Genomic DNA, 24,050 nt, shown 5'->3' with positions numbered 1-24,050 from the left:
CTGGCTCTGCCTCGAGTGGACCTCTTTCCTGGCCCCCCCGTATGTCTCCCCACCCCTGGCCCCGGCCAGTCCTGTCCCATGTGTGGCTTTGTGTGGTGCTGCAGGTGGGTGGGGCCTGGGCGTGACGTCATGTCACGCCCGGGATTTTCAAAGTGCCCAGAGGAAGGCCGTGTGCAGACTCCGGCCTCGCACTGTGGAAAGCAGAAGGTAGGGAAGGGGCTTGTGCAGTGGGGGGGGGAGGGCTGGGGAAGAGTCTTGGGGGCCTTGTGCACTGGGAGAGGGGGCCAGGGAAGGTGTTTGGGGGGGCTTGTGTAGCGGGGGAGGGGCTGGGAAAGGGGCTTGTGGGAAGGGGGAGGGGAAGGGGTTTGGGGGGCTTGTGCAGTGGAGGAGGGGAAGGAGAAGGGCCTTGTGGGGAGGGGAAGGGGAAGAAAGGGGAAGGCACCAAGAGACAAGTGGAAAGGGGCCAAGTGCAGACAATGAGGGAAAGGGCAGGAGGGGAGGTGTCAGTGGGAGGGGGAGGGGTGATGCTGGGAGAGGAGAGGAGAGGGGAAGGGCATTGGGGGCTAGAGGGGGAAGTGCTGGGAGAAGGCTTGAAAGAAGGGGTGGGCATGAGAGATGGGGATGGAGCAAGTCGTGTGTGAGGGCACAGAGGGGCAGGAGCGGAATGGGGCAGAGGGTGGTGAGGGGGTGGGCCTCAGGGAAAAAGAGGGCAAAGGGGACAGGGGCAGTGAGGGAAGGGGACGGCACGAGGAGGGTGCAGTGCTAAGGGAAGGTGCAGGTGCCAGGGGATTCTGGGGGTGAAGCAGAAGGGCAGACACCTGCAGGGGAGGGACCAGCACCAGAGGAGAGAGGCAGGGCAGGTGTGTAGAGGGAGGTGTTAGGAGAGGGGATGAGGAGGGGTAGCTCACATGATCAGAGTGGGGCTACAGGAGGAGTGGGCACAGAGGGGAGAGAAGGGCTGGTGGAAGGGGGCAGGTCACAGGAGGGCTGAGGGCAGTGAGAAGGGCAGGAGTCAGGACAGCAGAGGGGAGTGAGGAGTTGGGGGGCAGCAGGCACCAGGGGAGCTGATGGAGCAAGGAGAGGAGACATGGCAGCAGAGAGAAAAGGTAAAGGTTTATAAAATATTTATTAATAACGTGGTTTGCTGCCCATGGCTGGTTTGTTTGCGCCCCATGGAGCAGTTTGGGTTTATGAGGGATCAACACGTGGCCGGCGAGTGGGAACCAAAACAACAAAGTCGTCAGTGTAATGATCTTCTGTTGACAGGTGTTCTAGTAGTTACATTCTTGGACTCTCATTGCTCATGAAAAGTGCTGTCACATGGGTAGAAATCGGGTCAATGTTGCAGTTATTAATATCAGCAGAGCTGACTGAAATGGGGCCTGTGTGTTGCGTAGTCCTGCCTTCATCTTTGTATTCATGCCTGTCAGTGTGAGAGAAGCTATTTGTATAGATTTCATTGCATATGCAACCACACTTAAGTTGAGGCCCTCAGCATGTTCTGTAAGTATCAGTGTGGTCCCTGGGGCTTCCAAAGTTGAGTTGCCCTGGCTCATCCCTGACAGGTGTCTGTCTAACCTGGTCTTAAATATCTGCAGTGATGGAGATTCTGCAATCTCCCTGGGAAATTCATTCCAGTGTTTAACCCCCTGACAGGCAGGAAGTTTTTCCTAATGTCCAACCTAAGCCTCCCTTGCTGCAATTTAAACCCATTGCTTCTTGTCCTAACCTCAGAGGCCAAGCAGAACAATTTTTCTTCCTCTTCCTTATGACACTCTTTTAGATACTTGAAAGCTGCTCTCGTCCCTTTTTGATCTTCTCTTTTCCAAGGTAAACAAGGCCAATTCCTTCAGCCTTGCCTCATAGCTCATGTTCTCTAGACCTTTCATCGTTTGTGTTGATCTTCTCTGGACTTTCTCCAGTTTCTCCACATTTCCTGAAATGTGGCGCCCAGAACTGGACATGATACTCCAGCTGGGGCCTAATGTAGATGGCTCATTCCCTGCCTAGGGGATGTGAGACTGGGCGGGTTAATTTCCAATCCTCCTGTTTATTCTTTTCCTAAGCCAGGAGGGCTCAGTAGTTCTGACGGGTGCTCTGCAGGAAGGCAGCCTGCACTGCCCCCTTCCTGAAACCTTGTGCAGGTGTTAAACAGCTGTCCAGCCCACTCCAGAGGTGACTGCATTTCAATGTGCCTGAAGCCACACAGCACCAGCAATGGACAGGAGAATGGCTCCCGGGCATGGCTTGCTCATGACTGCTTCATGATGGGCCTCAGCCTCTATTCTTCCCCTCCCCCGCTTTGCAGTGGGGCTGTAGACTCTGAGGGAGAGGGGTGGAGGCAGGCAGAGGCGTCTCCCTGCAGCAGATGTAGACACGTCTCTATATTAATCATTCTCTCATGGAAGTTTTTAGCTTGGTATTCAGTCCTTTTACATGGAAACTTTGTATTACGTCTTGGTAGAATAGTCCCTAGGAAAGTGAGGCAGAGACTGTCCCTGTGGGGTGAATGAGGCGGGAATGGATAAGGCGGAAGGTGAGCGCCTCTGGGCAGTTGCAAAGGTTGGAGAGGGGATGGAAGCCAGATCCAAGATCAATGAGCCCTGGGAAGTGGGCCCATTGAAAGGAGACTGGATCTGTGGATGCCTTGGGGGTCAGCAACAAGGGCCTACTTTGGGGAGCCCCCTCTTTGGAGGTGAATGGGGCAGCATTGAGACACCACCGAGAAGCAGGCGCCACAGACACTAACTGCAGAGTCATGGGACGGCTCTCACAGATCTTGCACATGCATAAGAGGATAGATCTGCAGGAGGGGGGGGCCATGGCGTAGTGAGGGGGCCGGAGGGGTCAGTTACCTCTAGGAGAAAAATAATATAAAATGTAGTTAAAAATAGATGTCACACGGTTTTAAAAGGAATCCCATATCTCCTGCCTTTTGTTTATTTTTGTTTCTTTAGGCCCCCAGTTAAAATTTTGAAAAGCACTTGAGTGACTAAAGTCATTTTTGAAAACTGGACTTGGAAATCTAAGCTCAGATTTTCAAAGGTAATTAAGCTCCTAAAGAGACAGTTGCCAACTCGGATCTTCAAAGATACCTATCTGATCTTTACGCACCTTTGAACATCTGGTCAGAAGTGTCCTAGTCAGTTCTGAATGTGAGATGTAGGAGCCCAGTCCTAATTCCTTCAGGCTTTTTTTTTTTAATTTGAACATTTATCTACACTAATTCCCCTCCTTTCTCTTTCACTATCCAATAAATGCATGGATCAAAATTATAGGTGCTTTGTGAATACGCTGACTTGAGAGTGGAAAGATTTCATATTGTCATGTATGATTCCTGGTAACCCATCTCAAATATGAAAAACTAGGTTGATACCTGTTCATATCAGGAGCTGTTGAATTCAGTTCACCATTTGCAGTATCTCATCAGGATGTTTAGTGGAGAAGATATTGTTGTTTTTTATTTATACTGTGGGCAAAGCGTGAGCTCACAAGAATTCCTCCATTGTTTTACCATGAGTCTCAAAACATTTGGGCTGTGTCTACATTGGCACCCCTTTCCGGAAAAGGGATGCTAATGAGACGAGTTGGAATTGCAAATCCGCGGGGGATTTAAATATTCCCCGCGGCATTTGCATTTACATGGCTGCCGCTTTTTTCCGGCTTGGGGATAAGCCGGAGAAAAGCGCCAGTCTAGACGCGATTCTCCGGAAAATAAGCCCTTTTTTGGAGGATCTCTTATTCCTCCAATTAACGGAGATTTGCCCTAGGTTTGGAGATGCCCGGAGACCCCCAGGGCCAGGCCTTGAAATGGGTAAATATGGGCAGGGCCATGGACCCGGCAGGGGGTGCTGTAGTGCAGAGATTGAGGGTCCAGGAGGGGGTACCTTAACCTCATGGGCTGGGTTGGTTCTAGTGTGGGAGGCTGGGCTTCCATGCCCTGTTTTGCAGGGAGCAGGGCTGGGGCCTGGTTCACAGCACCCACTACAGGTGCCTTTCAATTTGTTATTTTATTAATGTTTTATTGCAAGTTACAAGGTTCAATCCCACGTCGGAGGAGTCAGAGACAATCCTGGGCCAGGCATTAGTATTTCTGTTGCACGGCCAGGTGGGAGGCCCAGTCACAAGGGGGCTGTGCCCACATGGCCAGAGGGAGCACCTGTTCCACATTGCTCCCAGGGCCGTGGATGGGAGAAACCAATATTTGTTACCGCAGTGTTGCCTGTTGGGAAATGGAGCCCCAAATGTCCCCAACTTCCTAATTCACCCTCATAAAGCCTGTCATAAATCTACTCCCCTCCTGCCTCATCCCAGCCCTGCCAAGTGTCTTGACCTCACACCTCACCGGAACATAATGCAACTGCCCCATTGCTTTGAGCTTTTCTCTCACCCTAACCCTCGGATAAGAGCAACGTGCTCCTTCCTACCACGGGAGAACACCGTGACTCTCATCCTTCCCGGAATAACAGCTCAATCCTTCTCCATACTCTTGGACCAGCTAGCTGGCTAAGAGGCGCACCCCAGCAATGTGTGTTGTAAAACAGCTAAACATCAGCATGGGTCTCTGGAAATAAGATTCGAGGCTGTGCTTATAGGACTGGGGACGCTTTCCTGGGGGCCAGGTGCTCTGCAAAGATATAAGGGTTATGATGGAGAATCTTCTGCACGTGAGCTCCCAGCGTGATGCTTAGGTGGAAGAACTGGAGCCCTGGGGTGCACGGAGGAGGATTCCTGAGTAGGAACAAGGAACTGTGTCAGGTTTGGGGTTCCCAGTTCCAGGAAGGTGATGATCATGGACTCATAGCATCATAGGGCTGGCATAGACCCCAGGAGTCGCTGAGTCCGCCCCCTACCCAAAGCAGGACCAAGCCCAAGTAAATGAAGGATGAAGGGGAGAGGGTTCAGAGACACGTCACTACAGGGTGAGCCAAAGCCGTGAAGGGGATTTGACTGGAGTCACACCAGTAGTGAACAAGGAGAGAGCTTTCTGAAGGCAAATGGAGACGTGTGCTCCCAGCTCCCTTCCAAAGTGCCTTGTAGAGTCTCCCAATGCCTGCCATGTGCGTTTTGTCCAGCAAGGCAGGATGGGTGAGATATTCCTCTGGCGCTCCTGGTGTTTGCTAGGCTGGCTTTAGCCGCCCCTCATTTTCCGGAACGCTGCCTTGACTTCCTTATTCCGCAGCGTGTAGACCAGCGGGTTCAGCATGGGGGTCACCACCTCACAAAAGATCTGCATGGGGGTGGCCAGCAGGTTGCTCAGGGAGGGCTGGGTGTAGAGGAGGGCGCAGGGCCCGAAGAAGAAGCACACCACTATCATGTGCGAGGCACAGGTGGAGATGGCTTTCCGGCCGTGCTCCATGCTCCGCATCCTCACCACGGAGGCCGCGATCCGGACGTACGAGGCGAGGATGAGGGTGAAGCAGGTCATGGGCACCACCCCAATGTTGGTGAAACTCACCATTTTGATGATGGATGTGTCCGCACAGGCCAGTTTGATCACGGGGAAGATGTCGCAGAAGAAATAGTCCAGCACGTTGGACCCGCAGTAGGGCAGCGTGAAGGTCAGGCTGGTGAGGATGGTGGCATGGAAGGAGCTCGTGATCCAGCAGCCGGCAGCTAGGAGGGAGCACACCCTCCAGTTCATGATGAGCAGGTAGCGCAGCGGGTGGCAGATGGCCACGTACCGGTCGTAGGCCATGACAGTGTAGAGCAGGCACTCAGTGCTGCCTAGGAAGTGGTAGAAGAAGACCTGAGACATGCACCCGCCCAGAGAGATGGTTTTACTTTCGGCCCAGAGGATGGCCAGAAATTTCGGGGTGCTGATGGAAGAGAACCCAAGGTCCACGACGGCGAGGTTGCAGAGGAAGAAGTACATGGGGGTGTGCAGGCGGGGGTCGGTGAGGATGGCTGCTAAAATCAGTAGATTTCCCAGCAGGGTGCAGAGGTAAATAGATAAGAAGGTGACAAATAGGATGTTCTCAAGGCCTTCGGTGTTGGGGATTCCTAAGAGGATGAACTCGGACAGCATAGTGCGATTCGCCATTTCCACGCGAGGTGGGTCATTCCTGGAGGCACAGAGATTATGCAACTACATTAGCAAACTCAATCCATTGGGGTTTAGTTATCCCTTTGCACCCCACAAGCCTTAGTGGTGAACGGTGAATCTTCCTAACCAGCTGAAATTGGGCAGCTGTGAGTGGAGAGGCAGGACTCTTGGGTTTCGTTGATTTTACTCGTTTCTATTCTAGGCTCCTTTGTTCTATTCAGTTCTTACGTCTCAGCCACCATCACGGCCTTGGGGAGCCAAATTAACATTCCTGAAAGCCAAGCAAATGATCATAATTTGGAACATGAACTTCCCTGACTCCTAGGTGCCTACACAATGACTGTGCAAGGCAGAACGGAAACCTCCAAAATGCTGGAAGGCGATTGTGACAGGGCACCTCATAGATCTTAGGGAAATAGTCTCATGCCCATAAATATGACATAACTGAAAACTGGTAAGTGTGAAATGCCTGGAAACCTTGCACTGAGCTACTGGATATTATAGTCCCCTTTGTACCCATGGATCACTATGGGCCGAGTTAGGAATGTGAGTGTTGCTGATAAAATGAAGCGTAGTGAGACAATGGAGTGGATCTTCCTGTGGATGTGAAGTCTGGAGACAGGGCTCTTGCAGGGACATTCAGCCATGCCACCTGAGACTGGAATCCACTTTAAGCCCTGCACTTTCCCAGGGGTAGCTGGGAGGAGGTCAAACTGAGCAGCAAGGACTCACACGAACGCTGTGTAAGGGTGGGCACTGAGATAATCTCAGTCATCAGCTCTCCCTGGCTGCCCCACCCAAGATGCCTGCTGGAAACGGGGGGCAGAGGAGGACTGAACTCAGACTGGGAGACTTTTTAGGCTCCCTCAGAAGCTGATTCTCACAGCTCTGAGGGGGAGAATTTACAAGGAGCCAGTTTCTTAGTGTACGGAGCTTAGCTTGCGCGTTGCAGTTTATTTTGTGAAATAGGCGACTTTGTTCTGTCCGCTGTCTCTTATGGCTACTTAAATCCTAAGCTTTAGCCACAATAAAGTCCCTTTTGTTTGGGAGTAAACTCAGTGATAGGGATTATTCGGGGGCAAGGAGGGGTCTGTGTCTCTTGCCCTTTCCCCTGAGGAAGAGGGGGCATGTGGGCATGTATCTTACCTTTAAGATGGAGCTATCGAGGGTTCTGGTCCCTTAGGCGCTGGGCACTGGGGGGCTGAGGACAGTCCCTTTAGCTGAGCCTTCCTGGAGCTGAGCCCAGTGTGTGTACTGCTCTGACGAGGGCTGTGTCCCCCTCTGTGCTGATTCTGGAGGGGCTTGGAGCCCCGCTCAGCAGGACAGAGGTGAGGGCAGCCGTAAGGGCAGCCGGTGAGCTCAGTGGCATTTCAAGTTTCAGAGCGTTTAAGGCTGGGCAGGTTGATGGAATAATCTAGTAGGTCACGGGCTCTGAAATCCCACCAGATACACCCCACACACCCCACCCCACCACCAAGCCCAGGGATTTCCCTGGAGCCAAAGCACTTCAGTCTGCTCCCTGGCTTGTGTGACCTCAGGCAGGAGGTGGGAGAGACCAAGGAGCCATCAGGGCTCCGGCTGGGCACTGACTGAGTGAGACACCGACTGTCCCAGCAGGGGACCCACCCCGTGCAGTGTAGGGGAAATAAAGCCCCAGGGTCACTGCAGGTCTGACCTGGGGGCAGTTCCTCAAACACATGGAATCTGCTGATCAGCTTGACCCCGAGCCAGACTCAACCAGTTCAGCTGAGACTGGGCGGTTCTGGGCCAGCTCAGAGCTCTGGGCTCCCCGGCTGCTTGGAGAGACGGGGAGAGCGAAAGAGGCCGGAGCCGGAGCCGGAGCGAAGGCGGGAAGGGACACGGATGCGCCAGCAGCTTACGCTTTGTGTCTCGGGGGCGAGTCACCAGTCACCGGGCACAGGGGGCCGCTCGCTCTTTCTCCCCCGTTTGCTCCAAGCGCAAACCGGGATCCAGCCCGGCTCAAACTAAGCTGCCCGCGATCTGAGCACGGCTCCTGCCGTGGGGAGGGTCTCTCACTGAGGGGCTGATGCTCCAGACCTGCGTAGTGACCGCGCAGCACGGACCCAGCCGCCGCGGGGACCCCAGAAGTGTTTGTGAGCTCAGGCTGCAGGAGCATTTATGCCGCTCTAGGGCCCGGCCCTGGGGAGCTGAGCCCTTGGGCTGCTCCCATCCACGTCTGAGGCCTGAGCAGAGGGAGCAATTAAGCGGCCTTTGCCTCAGCTGTTTTCCAGTTAGTATCCGGGATCAGAGCCCCCGGCATGAGAAGGAGGGAGGAATCCGGCGGGGGCAGCCACAGGAACAGCCATCGGGGAGGTAACGCCCTACTCCATCAGGGCAGATGCTAGACCCTGGAATGGCTCCTTGCAGGGAAGGCAGAGAAGCAGGATTCTCATTGAGGCACTGCCGCCCCCTAGAGGCGGGAGCTGGTAACAGAGACAAAGGAGGAGAGCAAGGTGCGGCTGGCAAAGTAAACGCGTGGTCAGGCTCATGGAGGAACAGACCGAGAGACCCACGATTCCCATGGGAAGCAGCACAATGAGCCCCACCCCCAGCAAATTCAACTTTCTGTGTCCAGCAACCCCCTCCCCGCTGCCCTCACTTGCCCTTTCCTTCTCTGCCAGTCTGGACTTTCCCACGCTTCCCCCAGCCTTCTCCCAGCTGGGCTTGTGATGCCTGGATCCAGGGCCGGTGTATAGGCAAAAAGTGAAACCGCTCCGTTTTTGTGACGGTCACAGTTTCTGTCAAACAAACATGACATTTGTTATAACTGCTCAGGAATTGCTACCTTTGCTGGATGGTTGCAAATTCAGAGGGACTGTGTTTTTTGGTAGAAAAATCTCTGAATTTGCTACCTCCTTGCTAACGGACTCAGGGGATGCTGGTGTTTTGCCTTGGGCGGGGGCCTTTTGCTCCTGGTCCATGGGTCACAAATTCAGAGGAACTGTGTTTCCGGCTCTAGGCACCAGCAAAACAAGCAGGTGCTTGGGGCGGCACATTGCCAGGGCCAGCCTTTCTTCGGTGAAGGATCGGTAGGGCAGGTGGGGCGCAGTGAAGGGTTGGGAGGGCAGGTGGGCGGGGTGGAACGGTAGGTAAGCAGCTGCTCCCGACAATGCCCGGCCCCTCCCCACCCCGCTGATTTTAAAGAGCTGCAGGAGACATCGCTACCCGCTGCGCAACGCTGGCACCGTGCACACCCGGAGCCTGCTGCCCCACTTGGCTGCCTGCTTCGGGTCAGCCCTGCCCGCGGGGGGCCGGGGCGGGTTCAGAGCAGGTCCAAGCCACTGCTGGGGAGAGATCCAGCAGGTTTGGGGGAGGGGGTGCCCCTGGGGGACTCAGGCAGGGCCCAGGGCCTCTTACTGGTTAGTACAACAGCAGCCGCCAGGCAGAGCGAGAGAAGCGGCAGGAGTGGCAGAGGGCGCATGTGGAGGCCCAGCCAGCACCGACCGGCTTCCCCCTTTCCTACCCCCGGGAGAGAGCAGCGTGACAGGCCCAGCCGCCCCGGGAGGCATGATGGGAAATTCCTGGGCACCGGCAGCTAATGCCAAATATGAGCATAGAGCAGAGGAAAAAGTGCAAGGCCAGCTCCGTCCTCCCCCACCCCGCTGGGCACATCCCACTTGAAACGGGACCAGCTGGCGTCAGGCGGCGCGTCTGTGTCCCTTGGCTGGGACATGAATTACTGACCACACGGGCTTCAGCACAGCCCGGAGAGCGGAACGCGGGGTTGCCGCCCACCAATCCTTTCACCCTGGAGGGTCGGATGCAGCCCCTCTCCCTGGGGAAAGATGGTCCAGGGAGAATGGAGCAGGCCGCCTCCGGTAATACAGGGCTCCGACTCCAGTCCAGCTCCTTGCTGGATGCAGAGAGACTGCAAAGTGCCTATTTCAATCGATTTTGTAACATGAACAGCCTATTGCCAAAGAGAAAACCATCCTCACAGGTCTGACTCTTACAGCAAGGTAAACACCACGGCTGCGTCTAGACTGGCATGATTTTCTGCAAATGCTTTTAATGGAAAAAATTTTCCGTTAAAAGCATTTGCGGAAAAGAGCGTCTAGATTGGCACAGATGCTTTTGCGCAAAAGCACTTTTTGTGGAAAAGCGTCCGTGGCCAATCTAGACGCAGTTTTGCGCAAGAAAGCCCCGATCGCCATTTTCACCATTGGGGCTTTTTTGCGCAAAATAGCTTTTAGCTGTCTACACTGGCCCTCTTGTGCAAAAGCATTTGCTCAAGAGGGCTTTTCCCAAGTGGGAGCAGCATGGTATTTGTGCAAGAACACTGACAATCTTCCATTAGATCATCAGTGTTCTTGCACAAATTCAAGTGGCCAGTGCAGACAGTCTAGACTCAGTCCCCTAGTCAGGGAAAGTGACTTGCACTCCAATGGTGGGTTTCCATCACTAGTCGAGAGCAAGGACTATTGCTAGCTCCTGTCAACCTTTTCATTTCTCCTCTTAGCATTTAGGCAACTCCCGAATGATATATTGGAAAGAATGAGATGTATACAGGAGAGGATGTGGCAGTGACCATCTTCACTAAAGTATGTGAGGTGATAGGAGAGCTCAATGGCAAATCCCAGAACCTCCAGTTATTGTCTCTCTTAAGTCAGTGGTCACCTACCAGAGCTCAGGATCTACGCGTAGATCTTGGAGCCTCTGACAGGGGATCCTGACTGGTTTGGCCAAGAGGCTGTCAAGTCCTGGCACTTCAGCTGCCCCCCCACTACTGTTGCGCATCTCCTGCCCTTTGCCTTGGAGCTGCCTCCCCCCACCCGTGGGAGTCCCCTGCTCGCTGTGTAGGTCAGGGCAGGGAGAAGAGGGGTGCTGATGTCAAGGTGCCCCTTTCCCAGCCTGTATCTTATCTCCACAGAGCAGAGAGGGGGCACAACAGGACTTGGGATGGGGTTTGCTGGCTGCTTCTGTGACCAGGGGCGAGCCTGCCTTAGCCCCACTGCACCCCCACCCGGGAGCCACCTGAGGTAAGCAGTGGCCAGTCAGAGCCCACATCTTGAAACCCTACCCCAATCGTAAACCCCTCCTGTACCCCTAACCCTGAGCACCCCTGCATCCAAACTCCCTCCCAGAGCCTGCACCTAGAACTCCCTCGAGCACCCCAACTGCCTGCCCCAAGCTCAGCTCAGAGCCCCTCTCGCACTCCAAATCCCTTAGCCCAAGACCAGAGCCTGCACCCAACCCACTGCCCCTGCCTGGTGGAAGGGAGGGAGGATGGAGTGAGCAGGGGCGGGGCCTCGGAGAAGGGGCACAAAGGAGGCGGGGCCAGGGGATTTGGCTCTGAGGTAGATCTTGGATTGCTCTTAATTCAAAAAGTGATCTCGTGCTTACAAAGGTTGGAGACCCCTGTCTTAATGGCATTGGCTCCCTCTTAGTAGCCATGGGGAGTGCTGGCTTTATCAGCGATCCCCTCACGGCCAGAAGACAATAGTGGATATTTTAAGAATTTTATCAGACAGTGGTGTCATTATCCAGCATAGCAATGAGAGAAGGGTTCATTGTCGTTTTTTTATGTGTCAAGTACTGCATACTGTACCCTGCAGTTAAATATTGTGTGCGCTACACTTCTGTCATAGTTTATGGAGAACAGTAAGGCTGTGTCTAGACTGAATCCCTTTTCCATAAAAGGGATGCAAATAACACACATCGCAATTGCAAATGAAGTGGGGATTTAAATCCCTCCCACTTCATTTGCATAAACATGGCTGCTGCTTTTTTCCGGCTCGGAGCTTTGCTGGAAAAAAGCACCAGTCTAGACGTGGATCTTTTGGAAAATAAAGCCTTTTCCGAAAGATCCCTTATTCCTTTTTTTATGGCGTTCCAGAGACTGAGGGCAGAGTGAGAAAGTCGGTACCAAATCAGGCGCCTTACACTGGCTGCATGGGCAGAGGCGGCTCCAGCTGACTGGGATTCTTCCCTTCTGCCCCGGCCAGGACTCCTGTGGCCCCATCCAGCGTCCTCCCCAGCCTGGCCCAGCGCCCGGGAGAAGGACCCAACCAGGGTGCCTGGAACCCACCTGGGTGCCCTAATGTGCTGCCAAGCTGGCCAGGGCTGCCCCCACGTTTGCCCCGCGCTGCTGGTGAGCCCACAGATTCTCACAGCTTCCCACAGCCTCCCGGCTCTGCCTGGGCCTTAAATCCCCTCTGGGCCCCTCGGGACCAGCCCTGAATCCCCGTCAGGGTCTGGGCTGAGCCCTCGGCAGAGTTGCCAATTAAGGGAGCTTCGGCCTCGCTTTGGAGATGCCTGGAGACCCCCAGGGCCAGGCCCCGAGATGGGTTAATATGGGCAGGGCCATGGGGCTGGCAGGATCCCCAGCTCCACCGGGGACCCTTATGTGACCTCTGCGGGGTCCATGGGTCTGTTCCCTCTCTCAGCCCTGCTCACAGGGTCAGTCGGGAGTAACGCCCCTGCATGCAAAGTACCATGTCAGTTTTCATCAGTTCATAATCTGCGCCTGCGCTGTTAGGGAGGTTGGGACATTGATGCTCGTCTGGGCTCTGGTGCCCTGTGGCACATGCCAGAGAGTCCCCTGTGGGGTGAAATAGCACAGAGCTGGGCCGGAGATTGGGCGGGAGGCCTGAGTCCAGCCGAGCTTTCTCCTGGGGGTGTGTCCTGGGGTCCCCCCCCCCACACGCACCATGCGCACAGGGCCGTGTTCCTGCAGTGTGTGTGGGGGGGGGGTGGGACATTCCTTGCTGTGCACACCAAGGCACCACCCGTCCCGTGCACCACGGCGCCGCTCTTGTGCAGGACAGCGGGACGCCGAGCAGAGAACAGTGTCTCTTTGGACAGGACAGCAGCCCCCAGCAGCCCCCAGCAGATCCTGGCCGCACTGGCCTGGGGGCTGCCTAGATGCAGAGCAAGACAGAGCCGGCCCGTCGCCTTCGCTGTCTCACCCAGCCCATCGCCTTCGCAGGGGGCTCGTCCCCACCCCCTCTTGTCACTGGGCTCAGCGTCACTTCCTGTCTTGCTGGGCTTTGGGCCTCTTCTCCCCCGCCCCATGGCACAGTCTGAGCTCAGGGAAAGTCCTTCAGGGCACTGGAGCTGGTTCAGCTGAACCAAAGCTGCCCCCTCCCTGCCGAGTGGGGTGGGCACAGACCTTGCTGGCACCCCGAGGCACCTGCGCTCTGGGGCTGGTAGTGGCTGGCTCGGGGGGGACGTTCCCTTGTGGAAAGCAGAGCACGGCCGTGACGGCGAGGGTGGGGAGCGGGCCAGGCCTCCAGTAGGGGGAAGCCGTGATTATTACTCTCTGTTACGCTCCTCTCCCCAGCCCAGGCCCAGCACCCACAGGGTGCCAGGGCCATTGGGGTTCAGTGAGAGGATGGTCCCCAGGCCGGGCTGTCTTGCTGCGCTGGGGCCAGGCGCAGCAGTGACTCCTGGTTTGCAGCAGCTGAGTTCTCTGTGCCCCACCACACCCCAGAGCTGCAGCGGCACTTGGCTCTTTGAATTTACATCAATGGGCCTTGTGGTGTGACCTGAGATGGGGGCCTGGGACGTGGGCCCCTTCATGCTGCACCCAGCCCAGAGCCCTAGTGAGAGACGGTTCCCGCACGTTCCACAGCTCAGAGTGACGCAGGGTTTAACTCTCCACTTATCACAGATGGAGAAACTGCAGCACAAAGCCATGAGGGTCACACTGGGCGACTTCTACAGACCCTCTGCACCTCCCAGATCTCCCGTGTCCCTTGGCCACTAGACAATGGGTTGCACGTAATTCCCATGGAGCTGTGTTGAGCTGACACGGTTCTCAGTTACCAAATACAGCAGCCCCCAGCTCTCCCTGCATCTCCCTCTATGGCTGCCCAGTGCCTGGGAGCTAGGGCAAGGGGAGGGGGGTACGGGTTCCCATTGTCCAGCAGACGCTACTAAATGTTTTACTATCCATATTCGCAGTTTTGGTTTTACAAACCTCTCCCAGGTTGCTTTTCCCAGGCACCAGGGTCTGGGGTTGTTGCTCTTTAGAAACTAGCTTCTTGGTCCAGTGCAAAGACACTACTGAGCAGACTCCAGGTCCCTCAGCAGAGCCCAGGGGACACTGCAGTGCAGGGAGTGGGACAGGCAGCGCAGTAGGGGGCGCTGCAGCACAATGAGTGGGACAGGCAGCCCAGCAGGAGGCACTCCAGAGCAGGGAGTGGGGCAGGCAATCCAGCAGGGGGCACTGCAGCAGGGCAGGAAACCTCGCAGAGGGGGTGGGGCAAGAAGCCGAGCAGGGGGCACTACAGTGCAGGGAGTGGGACAGGCAGCACACCAGGGGGCACTGAAACACAGAGCATGAGGCTCCAGCAGGGGGCACTCTAGCCTCATGGGCCGGGCTTGTTCTAGTGCGGGAGGCTGGGCTCACTTGCCCTGTTCCCCAGAGACCAGGTCTGGTGCCTGGTTCACGGCACCTACTGCAGTTGCCTTTCACTTTGTTATTTTATTATTTTTTTTATTGCAAGTTACAAGGTTCAATCCCACGTCGGAGGAGACTGGGACAGTCCTGGGCCAGGCATTAGTATTTCTGTTGCATGGCCAGGTGGGAGCCCAGTCACAAGGGGGCTGCACCCACATGGCTAGAGGCAGCCTCTGCCTCGAATTGCTCCCAGAGCCGTGGATAGGAAAAACGAATGCTTGTTACCTCATTGTTGCCGGAGGGGAATGGAGCCCCAAATGATTATGTCAGTCTCCCTAACTTCCTAATTCACCCTCATAAAGCCTGTCATAAATCTATTCCCCTCCTGCTTCATCCCAGCCCTGCCAAGTGTCTTGACTTCATGCCTCACCTGAACCCCAACATAATCCAACTGCCCTATTGCTTTGAGCTCTTCCCTAGTCCTAACCCTCGGATAAGAGCAGCGTGCTCCTTCCTGCCACGGGAGAACTCCGTGACTCCCATTCTCCTCTGACCCCAGAATAACTTCTCCGTCCTTCTCCACGCCCTGGGGCTGGATCGCTAGCTAAGGAGCACTCTCCAGCGATGTGCCTAGTAATACAGCTAAGCATCAGCAAGCGCTTCTGGGAAGGAGGAGCCTGGCCTGTGCCCATAGGACCGTGAACGCTTTCCTGGAGGTCAGGGGCTCTGCAAATATTTAATTCTCATGGTGGAGAGTCTGCTGAATATGAGCTCCCAGCGCGACCCTGGGGTGGAAGAACTGCAGCCCTGGGGTGCACAGATGAGGAATCTCGAGCAGGAACAAGGAACAGTGCTGGGTCTGCGGATCCCAGTTCCCGGCAGGTGATGATCATGGACTGGGCTGGGAGAGAAATTGAGTCCAGCCCCCTGCCCAGGCCAGGGCCAAGCCCAAGTAAATAAATGATGAAGTGGAGAGGGTTCAGAGACATGTCTCTGCAGGATGAGCCAAAACCTGAAGGGGATTTAAGTGGAGTCCCACCAGTGGGGAACACGGAGAGAACTTTCTAAAGGCAATTGGTGAAGTGTGTTCCCAGCTCCCGCCCACTGTGCCTTGCAGAGTCTCCCCATCCCTGTTGCATGCATTTTGTCCCATAAGGAAGGAGAGGAGGAAACATTCCTCTGGCGCTCCTGGTGTTTGCTCGGCTGGCTTTAGCCACCCCTCATTTTCCGGAACGCTGCCTTGACTTCCTTATTCCGCAGTGTGTAGACCAGCGGGTTCAGCATGGGGGTCAACACCTCGCAAAAGATATGGATGGGAGTGGCCACCAGGTTGCTCAGGGAGGGCTGGGTGTAGAGGAGGGTGCTGGGCCCGAAGAAGAAGCACACCACTATCATGTGCGAGGCACAGGTGGAGATGGCTTTCCGGCCGTGCTCCATGCTCCTCATCCTCACCACGGAGGCCGCGATCCGGACGTACGAGGCGAGGATGAGGGTGAAGCAGGTCATGGGCACCACCCCAATGTTGGTGAAGCTCACCGTCTTGATGACAGACGTATCCGCACAGGCCAGTTTGATTACGGGGAAGATGTCACAGAAGAAATAGTCCACCACGTTGGACCCGCAGTAGGGCAGCATGAAGGTCAGGGTGGTGAGGATGGTGGCGTGGAAGGAGCTGGTGATCCAGCAACCAGCACCCAGAAGGGCGCACACCCTCCAGTTCATGATGAGCAGGTAGCGCAGCGGGTGGCAGATGGCCACGTACCGGTCGTAGGCCATGACGGTGTAGAGCAGGCACTCGGTGCTGCCTAGGAAGTGGTAGAAGAAGACCTGAGACATGCACCCGCCCAGAGAGATGGTTTTACTTTCGACCCAGAGGATGGCCAGAAATTTCGGGGTGCTGATGGAAGAGAAGCCAAGATCCAAGACGGCGAGGTTGCAGAGGAAGAAGTACATAGGGGTGTGCAGGCGGGGGTCAGTGAGGATGGCTGCTAAAATCAGTACATTTCCCAGTAGGGTGCAAAGATAAATACATAAAAAGGTGACAAATAGGATGTTCTCAAGGCCTTCAGTGTTGGGGATTCCTAAGAGGATGAACTCGGACACCACAGTATGATTTGCCATTTCCACGCGAGGTGGGTCATTCCTGGAGGCACAGAGATTATGCAACTACATTAGCAAACTCAATACTTCGGGTTTAGTTATCCCTTTGCACCCCACAAGCCTTAGTGGCGAGTGGTGAATCTTCCTAACCAGCAGAAGTTGGGTGGCGACGAGTGAAAAGGCAGGACTCTAGGGTTTGGTTGATTTTACTCGATTCTATTCTACTCCGTTCTTATGGCTCAGCCACCATCATGGTCTCGAGGCGTCAAAGAAAAATTCCTGAAAGCCAAGCAAACGATCATGATTTGGATCATGAATTTCCCTGATGCCTGGGTGCCTCCAGATGAGTGTGCAAAGCAGAACTAAACCCTCCAAAATGCTGGCACACGATTGTGATGGGGGCACCCCATAGACCTTCGAAAACAGGCTCGTGACCATGAATATGACATAACTGGAATCTGGCTTGTGTGAAATGCCTGGAAACCTTGCACTGAGCTACTGGATATGACGCTCCCGTTTGTACGCATGGATCACTATGGGCCGAGTTAGGAATGTGGAGCTACCGTGAATGTTACTGATACTCTGAAGCTCAGGGAGGCCGTCAATGGAACCCAAGGCTATAATGATGCATTAGCAAAGAGACACTGGAGTTGAGCCTTCCAGAGGATGTGGGGGTGGGGCTCTTGCAGAGACATGTGACCATAGCACCTCAGCTGGAATCCTGCACTTTCCCAGGAGTAGCTGGGAGGGGGCCAAACTGAAAAGAAAGTCTTCCTGCCTCACCTGAACCCTGTGGGGGTGGGCAGTGAGATAATCTCGCTCATCAGCTCTCCCTGGCTGCCCCACCCAAGATGCCTGCTGGGAAACGGGGACGGAGGAGGACTGAACTCAGACTGGGAGGCGTTTCTGGCTGTGAGAGAAGCTGATTAGCACAACTCTGAGGGGGAGAAATTACAAGGAGCCAGTTTCTTATTGTACCGAGCTTAGTTTGAACATCCCAGTTTGTTTTGTGAAGTAGCTGACTTTGTTCTCTTACGGCCACTCAAATCCCACCCTTCAGCCACAATAAAGTCCCTTTTTTTTCGGAGTAAAGCCAGTGACAGGGATTATTCCGCGGCGAGGAGGGGTCTGGGACTCTCACCCTTTCCGCTGAGGAAGAGGGGGCATGTGGGCATGTGTCCCACCTTTAAGATGGAGCTATCGGGGGTTCTGGTCCCTTAGGCGCTGGGCATTGGGGGGCTGAGGACAGTCCCTTTAGCTGAGCCTTCCTGGAGCTGAGGGATTTCACTGGAGCCAAAGCACTTCAGTCTGCTCCCTGGCTTGTGTGACCTCAGGCAGGGGGTGGGAGAGACCAAGGAGCCACCAGTGCTCCAGCTGGGCACTGACCGAGTGAGACACTGACTGTCCCAGCAGGGGACCCACCCCGTGCAGTGTAGGGGAAATAAAGCCCCAGGGTCACTGCAGGTCTGACTTGGGGGCAGTTCCTCAAACACATGGAACCTGCTGATCAGCTTGACCCCGAGCCAGACCCAACCAGTTCACTTGAGACTGGGCAGTTCTGGGCCAGCTCAGAGCTCTGGGCTTCCCGGCTGCTTGGAGAGCCGGGGAGAGCGAAAGAGGCCGGAGCCGGAGCGAAGGCAGGAAGGGACACGGACGCGCCAGCAGCTTACGCTTTGTGTCTCGGGGGCGAGCCACCAGTCACCGGGCACAGGGGGCCGCTCGCTCTTTCTCCCACGTTTGCTCCAAGCGCAGACCCGGATCCAGCCTGGCTCAGCCCAAGCCGCCCGCGATGTGAGCGCGGCTCCTTCCGTGGGGCCGTGCGGATGGTCTCTCACTGAGGGGCTGATGCTCCAGACCTGCGTAGTGACCGCGCAGCACGGACCCAGGCGCCGCGGGGACCCCAGAAGTGTTTGTGAGCTCAGGCTGCAGGAGCATTTATGCCGCTCTAGGGCCCGGCCCTGGGGAGCTGAGCCCTTGGGCTGCTCCCCTCCCCGTCAGAGGCCTGAGCAGAGGGAGCAATTAAGCAGCCTTTGCCTCGGCTGTTTTCCAGTTAGTAGCCAGGATCGGAGCCCTCGGCATGAGAGGAAGGAGGCAGAAACCCGGTGGGGGCAGCCATGGGACGAACAGCAATCAGGGGAGGTAATCCCCTCCCCCATCAGGGCAGATGCTAGACCCTGGAATGGCTCCTTGCAGGGAAGGCAGAGAAGCAGGAGTATTACCAAGGCACCGCATGCCCCCTAGAGGCGGGAGCTGGTAACAGCGCCGAAGGAGAGCAGCAAGGTGCGGCTGGAAGGCTCACCGGTGTCTAAGGGACTTAGGCACGGCTGTCCTATTGAGTTAGGCGTCTCACTTCCTTTGGCTCCTCTGAAAATTCCTGCCTAAAAGTCTTTCCACAATTCCAAATAGCCCAGACATCCGTTGAGGGGGCCCCATGTTGAACTGTTCCCCGTATTCGGGGTGAGCCTGGAAGTACTGGCCCATCTTTGTGTGGATGTGTGGGGCCACTCTTGGCCGGTGTAGAGGGGTGTAGCCTCAGTGGAACTAATGGGGCAGACCTCAAGCGGGAGGGAAAATCCATCCTGGCCTCCTGGCAGTCAATGGGGCAGCTCACCTGATGGGGCTCCGCACGGCCAGGCTGTGGGGGTCTGTGCAGCTGGCCCCTGGGTTCCCCTCGCTGTGTCTCTCACGGCGCAGGGGTAGGTGCTGACCTCACTCAGCCTGGCTCTCTCGCGAGTGAGGGGGGTGCAGCATGACCTTAGCCACAGCCACAGTGAGTTCTCCAGTGGCGAAGGAGCCTTCTTATCCCCAGCCCTAGGACGCATGTGTGGACCACAAGTGTGACCTGGCCGGCTGGAACCCATCTTGGAGCCACTGGAGCTAGAGAAGCAGAAAGTGAGCGAGGGAGAACCCGTCACTGCCTGGGGACACAACGTTCAAGGCCAGGCTGGGACCCCAGGGAAAGGGCTTGCGACTCCCACTGACCAAGGATGGACAGAAGGACTGAGAGCGTCCTCATGGTGGGATGAAACCTTCATCCACCTCCTCCCACAGCCCGCAGGGTGAGATCTCTCGCTCGCTCCACACTCAGACCTCCTGCTTCCCTTGCCTCTGTCAGCCGCACTCTGTCCTCTCTGCCTCTGACACCTGCCCACCAGCCCGTCTGTCCTGTTTCACACCCACACAAACCGCTCCACACAACACAGAGGCCACAAACACCCTCCCAAAGACTCCACATAGAGATACTGTCCACACCCCAATAATAGGTGTATTTTGGATACAGGCTGGCTACCCATCTCTTATATCCATTGTGATCTCGCCCCCTCTCTCTCTTTCTCTCTGGCTGGCTCTATCATTTCTCCAGGTTTGCCTAAACTGGCAAGTTCTGTCAAGGAAAAGTGCACCGCAATGCAACTTCGGTGGGGAAAAACAGCCATTTTCATCGACAAAGGAACTTCCAGCTCCATGAGGAATTTTTGGTCTTTCCCCTCCCTGTGCTGTTGACAAACTGCAGAGTGGACACCTCAAGAAGTTTTGTGGCTGATCCTGGCCTCCAGGACGTGACCCAAGATCCCGAGCAGCTGCTCTGCTCAGAAGTTTCTACACCCCTGACCCACAGCCAGGTGCCCAGCTACCCAGCCCTGTGGAATTTAAATCCCATCAGAGAGGTTCCAACAGATCGGGAGACACGCCCGGAAACAGAGGCAGGGATTGGTCTGCGATGTGCTAAATCCGGGAACGGAGGAGCCACGAGGATGAGCAGGCCTTTGCCAGGCAGAAAAAGTAAACACGTGGTTGGGCTCATGGGGGAACCAACTGAGAGCCCCACGATTCCCACGGGAAGCAGCACACTGAGTCCCACCCCCCAGCAAATTCAAAATTCTGTGCCCAGCAACCCCCTCTACAGCCTCACATTCCTTTTCCTTCTCTGGGTGTCCGGAATTTCACATGCACTTCCCCCTCATAATTCTGAGCTGGAATTATGATGCCTGGATCTACCCACCCCTGTGAGTTGTAACCCATTGCCTGCACCCCCCTTACGGGCCGGGGAAGGGGCTGTGTTGTGTTCCCAGGCATTGCTTTCTAACGAAGAAAGACACGGGGTTAGAAAGATGCATCACTTTTATTTATTGTTTAACAATGTCACAGACCAGTCAAGGCCATGCCAGGGGCAGGCATTACAGCCATGATCCTGAGCAAGAGCTGCATTGGATGGGGAGTGGGATATGAGGACGCCGCTGTTACCGAGGTTTATTTCAGTGCCCCTCATTTTCAAAGTGCCCTTTAAACTCTCCCTGATATTGACAGCAGCTCTTTGAGCCCCTCTGACAGCTCTAGGGTCTGGCTCCTCAAAGTCTGCAGACGGGTGCTGAGCCTCAGTGGTCCCCCCCGGCAAACAATTCCCACTTTCCATCGCACACATTGTGCAATACGCAACAAGCTGCAATAACCATGGGAACTTCGACCTCTGTGAGGCCCAGCCTCCCATGCAGGTGCGTCCATCTCGCCTTTAATCTCCCAAAGGCACATTTTGGCCATCCTGTGGCACCTGCTCCAGCTGTTCAAAGGCTCCGTACAGCTGCCCACGCACCCTGTGTATCATTTCATGAGCCAGGGCTGCAAGCGGTAAGCAGGTTTCCCACAATCCCAGTGGACATTTCCACATCCCCCACTGTGATCTTGCGGTCCCCTCCTGCAGCTTTCTCTACAAGCCAGGGAGCCTGAAGATGCCAGTGTCATGCCCCATTGCAGGTGCCTGTGGCAAGCCAAGGGTGAGCCACATGTGTCTGCAGCACCTTTGAGCAATCCTCCTCCCTGGTGGCGTTCTCGGCGGCAGAGTGGGCTGGTGCCCTCCACTGCCCCCCGCAGCTGGGAAACACCCTGTCTGCAGAGCCATCGCCTCGGCAGCAGGGTAGGATGTGCTGCTCACAGGGGTGGCCCTAGATGAGCTGCCAGCAACTGGCGCCCTAGGTGAACTGTGCAATTGGTGGCCCCACCTCCAAACCCCTCAATGATATTGCGCCACCATTTGGTGCCCCATTTATCTTGGTGCCCTACGCGACCATCTAGTTTGCCTAATGGATGGGCCGCCCCGGCTGCTCAACGCTTGCATGAGAACAGCCTCCCCAGGAAACTTCCTCACACCCGACCCATTTGCATCTGGCCGGTACCAATCCGGAGCCACCAGCTTCCCTGCAGCAATTGCCATGGGCTTCCCCACCGAGAGGGCAGCTCCCGCTCTGGGGTCCCTGCATAACCCGCACACCTAGAGTGGTTCACTCTCCTATGCCGTGGCACCCAGATCAGTGCTTCTTGGCCTTTTTTTTTTATACCCCTTTTTGAAAAAAAAAAAAGTACCCCCGACACCTCGAGTTTTCAGACTCACCATTTTTTTTATCATTGCAACACATTTGTTTAAACAACTTAATTGTAGCCAGGTGAGCGATGACATTTTGGGGAGTAAAAACTACAAAAATAATAAAGTGCTGTAAAACTGAAAACAAAGATTTGGTTTTCTCCAAATTTGAGGTGTGTTGATGTACCCCCCAGACTTCTCTTGAGTACCCTGGAGGGTACTTGTACCACTGGCTGAGAAACACTGACCTCGACCACAGCAACAGATAAGACAGAGACATATACACCTGGGCTGAGAGCCAGCTGGCACGAGAGCTGCCAAGCAGATGGATTTGTGGGGGTATTTCAATGCGGACTCACATGCTACTTCTGCAGCTGCCACACATCACCGTGCAGGCATCTGACCCCCCCACAGTTTTCTCAGAGCCGCTTTCACCTCCTTGTTGCGCAGGGTGTAGATGGCCGGGTTCAGCATGGGCTGAAAATTTCAGCACCACGGAGCTGAAAATTTGCACAGGGGTCACCAGCACTTTGTTCAGCTGGGGCTGGGTGTAGACCAGGGCGCACGGCCCGAAGAACAGAGTCACCACAGTCAGATGGGAAGTGCAAGTGGAGGCCGCTTTGCGCCGCCCTTCCGCCGAGTTCATCTTCACAACGGAGTAGACGATCCTGATGTAGGACGCAAGGATGAGGAGGAAGCAGGTTGTGGGCACCATGCCAGTGTTGGTGAAGGTCACGGTCTCAATGACGTACGTGTCCGCACAGGCCAGCTTGACCACTGGGAAAATGTCGCAAAAGAAATAGTCTACCACATTGGACCCGCAGTAGGGCAGCGTGAAGGTCAGGCTGGTGAGGATGGCAGCATGGAAGAAGCTGGTGATCCAGCAGCCAGCAGCCAGGAGGGAGCACACCCTGTGGTTCATGATGAGCAGGTAGCGCAGCGGGTGGCAGATGGCCATGTACCGGTCGTAGGCCATGACGGTGTAGAGCAGGCACTCGGTGCTGCCCAACAAGTGGAAGAAGAAGACCTGGGCCACGCACCCGCCCAGTGAGATGATTCTGTTCTTGGCCCAGAGGATGGCCAGAAATTTGGGGATGCTGACAGAAGAGAACCCGAGGTCCACCACAGCGAGGTTGCAGAGGAAGAAGTACATGGGGGTGTGCAGGCGGGGGTCACCGAGGACGGCTGATAGGATGAGCAGGTTGCCCAGCAGGGTGCAGAGGTAGAACGCTAAGAAGGTGAAGAAGAGGATGGTCTGGAGGCCGTCGGTGTTGGGGATACTGAGGAGGATGAAATGAGTCACCACCGTGTGATTGACCTGCCCCATTTGGGTCTCTTTCCTGGGGTCAGGGAGAGAAATAAAGCGGATGAGTTACTTCCTGTCACCGTAGAGATGTGATGGTCAGTCCTCCGGCCACTGCCCACACACTCACTGTTCTGCCTGGTCTGTCATTGAGATGCCAGGTTGTTGCAAGGTCGCACTGTGAAGGGGCTGAGCCCAGAGAAAATGACGGCGTGAGGATCTGAGAGCCCAGGGCGGAGCAAAGGGGAAATCTTTGCTGGTCTGCTCTTATTTTTCTCCTCTTCTCAGCCCTGCTCCAATGTTTTTAATTCTATTCTATCTGGGCCCCTACCCGACCCTTCTCCCGCCGTGCCCAGAGCCTTCTCCTGGTACGTGGGTAACATTTCCCATGCGTGGCTTTGTCCTCCTCTCTCTCCTCTCCATGGGGATGGCCATGCGTGCCGATCAGTGCTTGGGTTTGGCAGGGCTGTTTCCTCCTGCCTGTGCCCCCACCGGTCTGTGAGAGGAACCCAGGGGGGGATGGAACCACAAATCCATAAACGTGATGAAAAATGCTCCCGGCTCTGTGAATGCTGCTGATTGTTTGGAGGTCCCAGTGGGGTGGGAGGGAGAAGCAAAGGCCACAAGGAGAAGAGGAACAGCCACAGCCAGAGGGGCTGAACTAGCAGTGCAGGGGGGAGGCTGCCCCCCTGGCTCAACATGGTTCCCATCACACCCGGGCTCACAGTCTGGTCCAGTGGTTCGCAGCCCCCGACTGCTGAGCATCGGCTCGGCTGTCACCAGCAGCTTCGCTGTGGGCAGGACTTGCCGGAGGGGAATGTTACAGGGGGATGGGGGGAAGGACAATGAGGAGGAGGTTGGCATTTTGCTAAGCAGTGTCCCC

At 55.6% G+C, this 24,050-nt stretch overlaps 2 protein-coding genes and 1 pseudogene across 2 annotated transcripts; all 3 read right to left on the bottom strand.

The window, feature by feature from the left end:
• Positions 1-5,093: 5,093 nt before the first annotated feature.
• Positions 5,094-6,311, bottom strand: LOC142821341 (olfactory receptor 10D3-like). The gene has a single exon (XM_075912228.2). The coding sequence runs from the start codon at positions 6,041-6,043 to the stop codon at positions 5,132-5,134; it is 912 nt and encodes a 303-aa protein (XP_075768343.2). The 5' UTR covers positions 6,044-6,311; the 3' UTR covers positions 5,094-5,131.
• A 9,309-nt stretch (positions 6,312-15,620) lies between these two features.
• On the bottom strand, positions 15,621-16,532 carry LOC102450352 (olfactory receptor 10D3-like). The gene has a single exon (XM_075911822.2). It carries the CDS (start codon positions 16,530-16,532, stop codon positions 15,621-15,623), a length of 912 nt encoding a protein of 303 aa, XP_075767937.2.
• Positions 16,533-22,248: 5,716 nt separating this feature from the next.
• LOC102445057 (olfactory receptor 10D3-like) lies at positions 22,249-23,191 on the bottom strand (annotated as a pseudogene).
• Positions 23,192-24,050: the final 859 nt, after the last annotated feature.

Source organism: Pelodiscus sinensis, chromosome 30 (assembly GCF_052426305.1).
Source record: "Pelodiscus sinensis isolate ZL-2025 chromosome 30, ASM5242630v1, whole genome shotgun sequence".
NCBI classification, from domain to species: domain Eukaryota; kingdom Metazoa; phylum Chordata; order Testudines; family Trionychidae; genus Pelodiscus; species Pelodiscus sinensis.
Note: the sequence above shows the minus strand (reverse complement) of the source record. Positions and strands in the feature narration are given on the sequence as shown.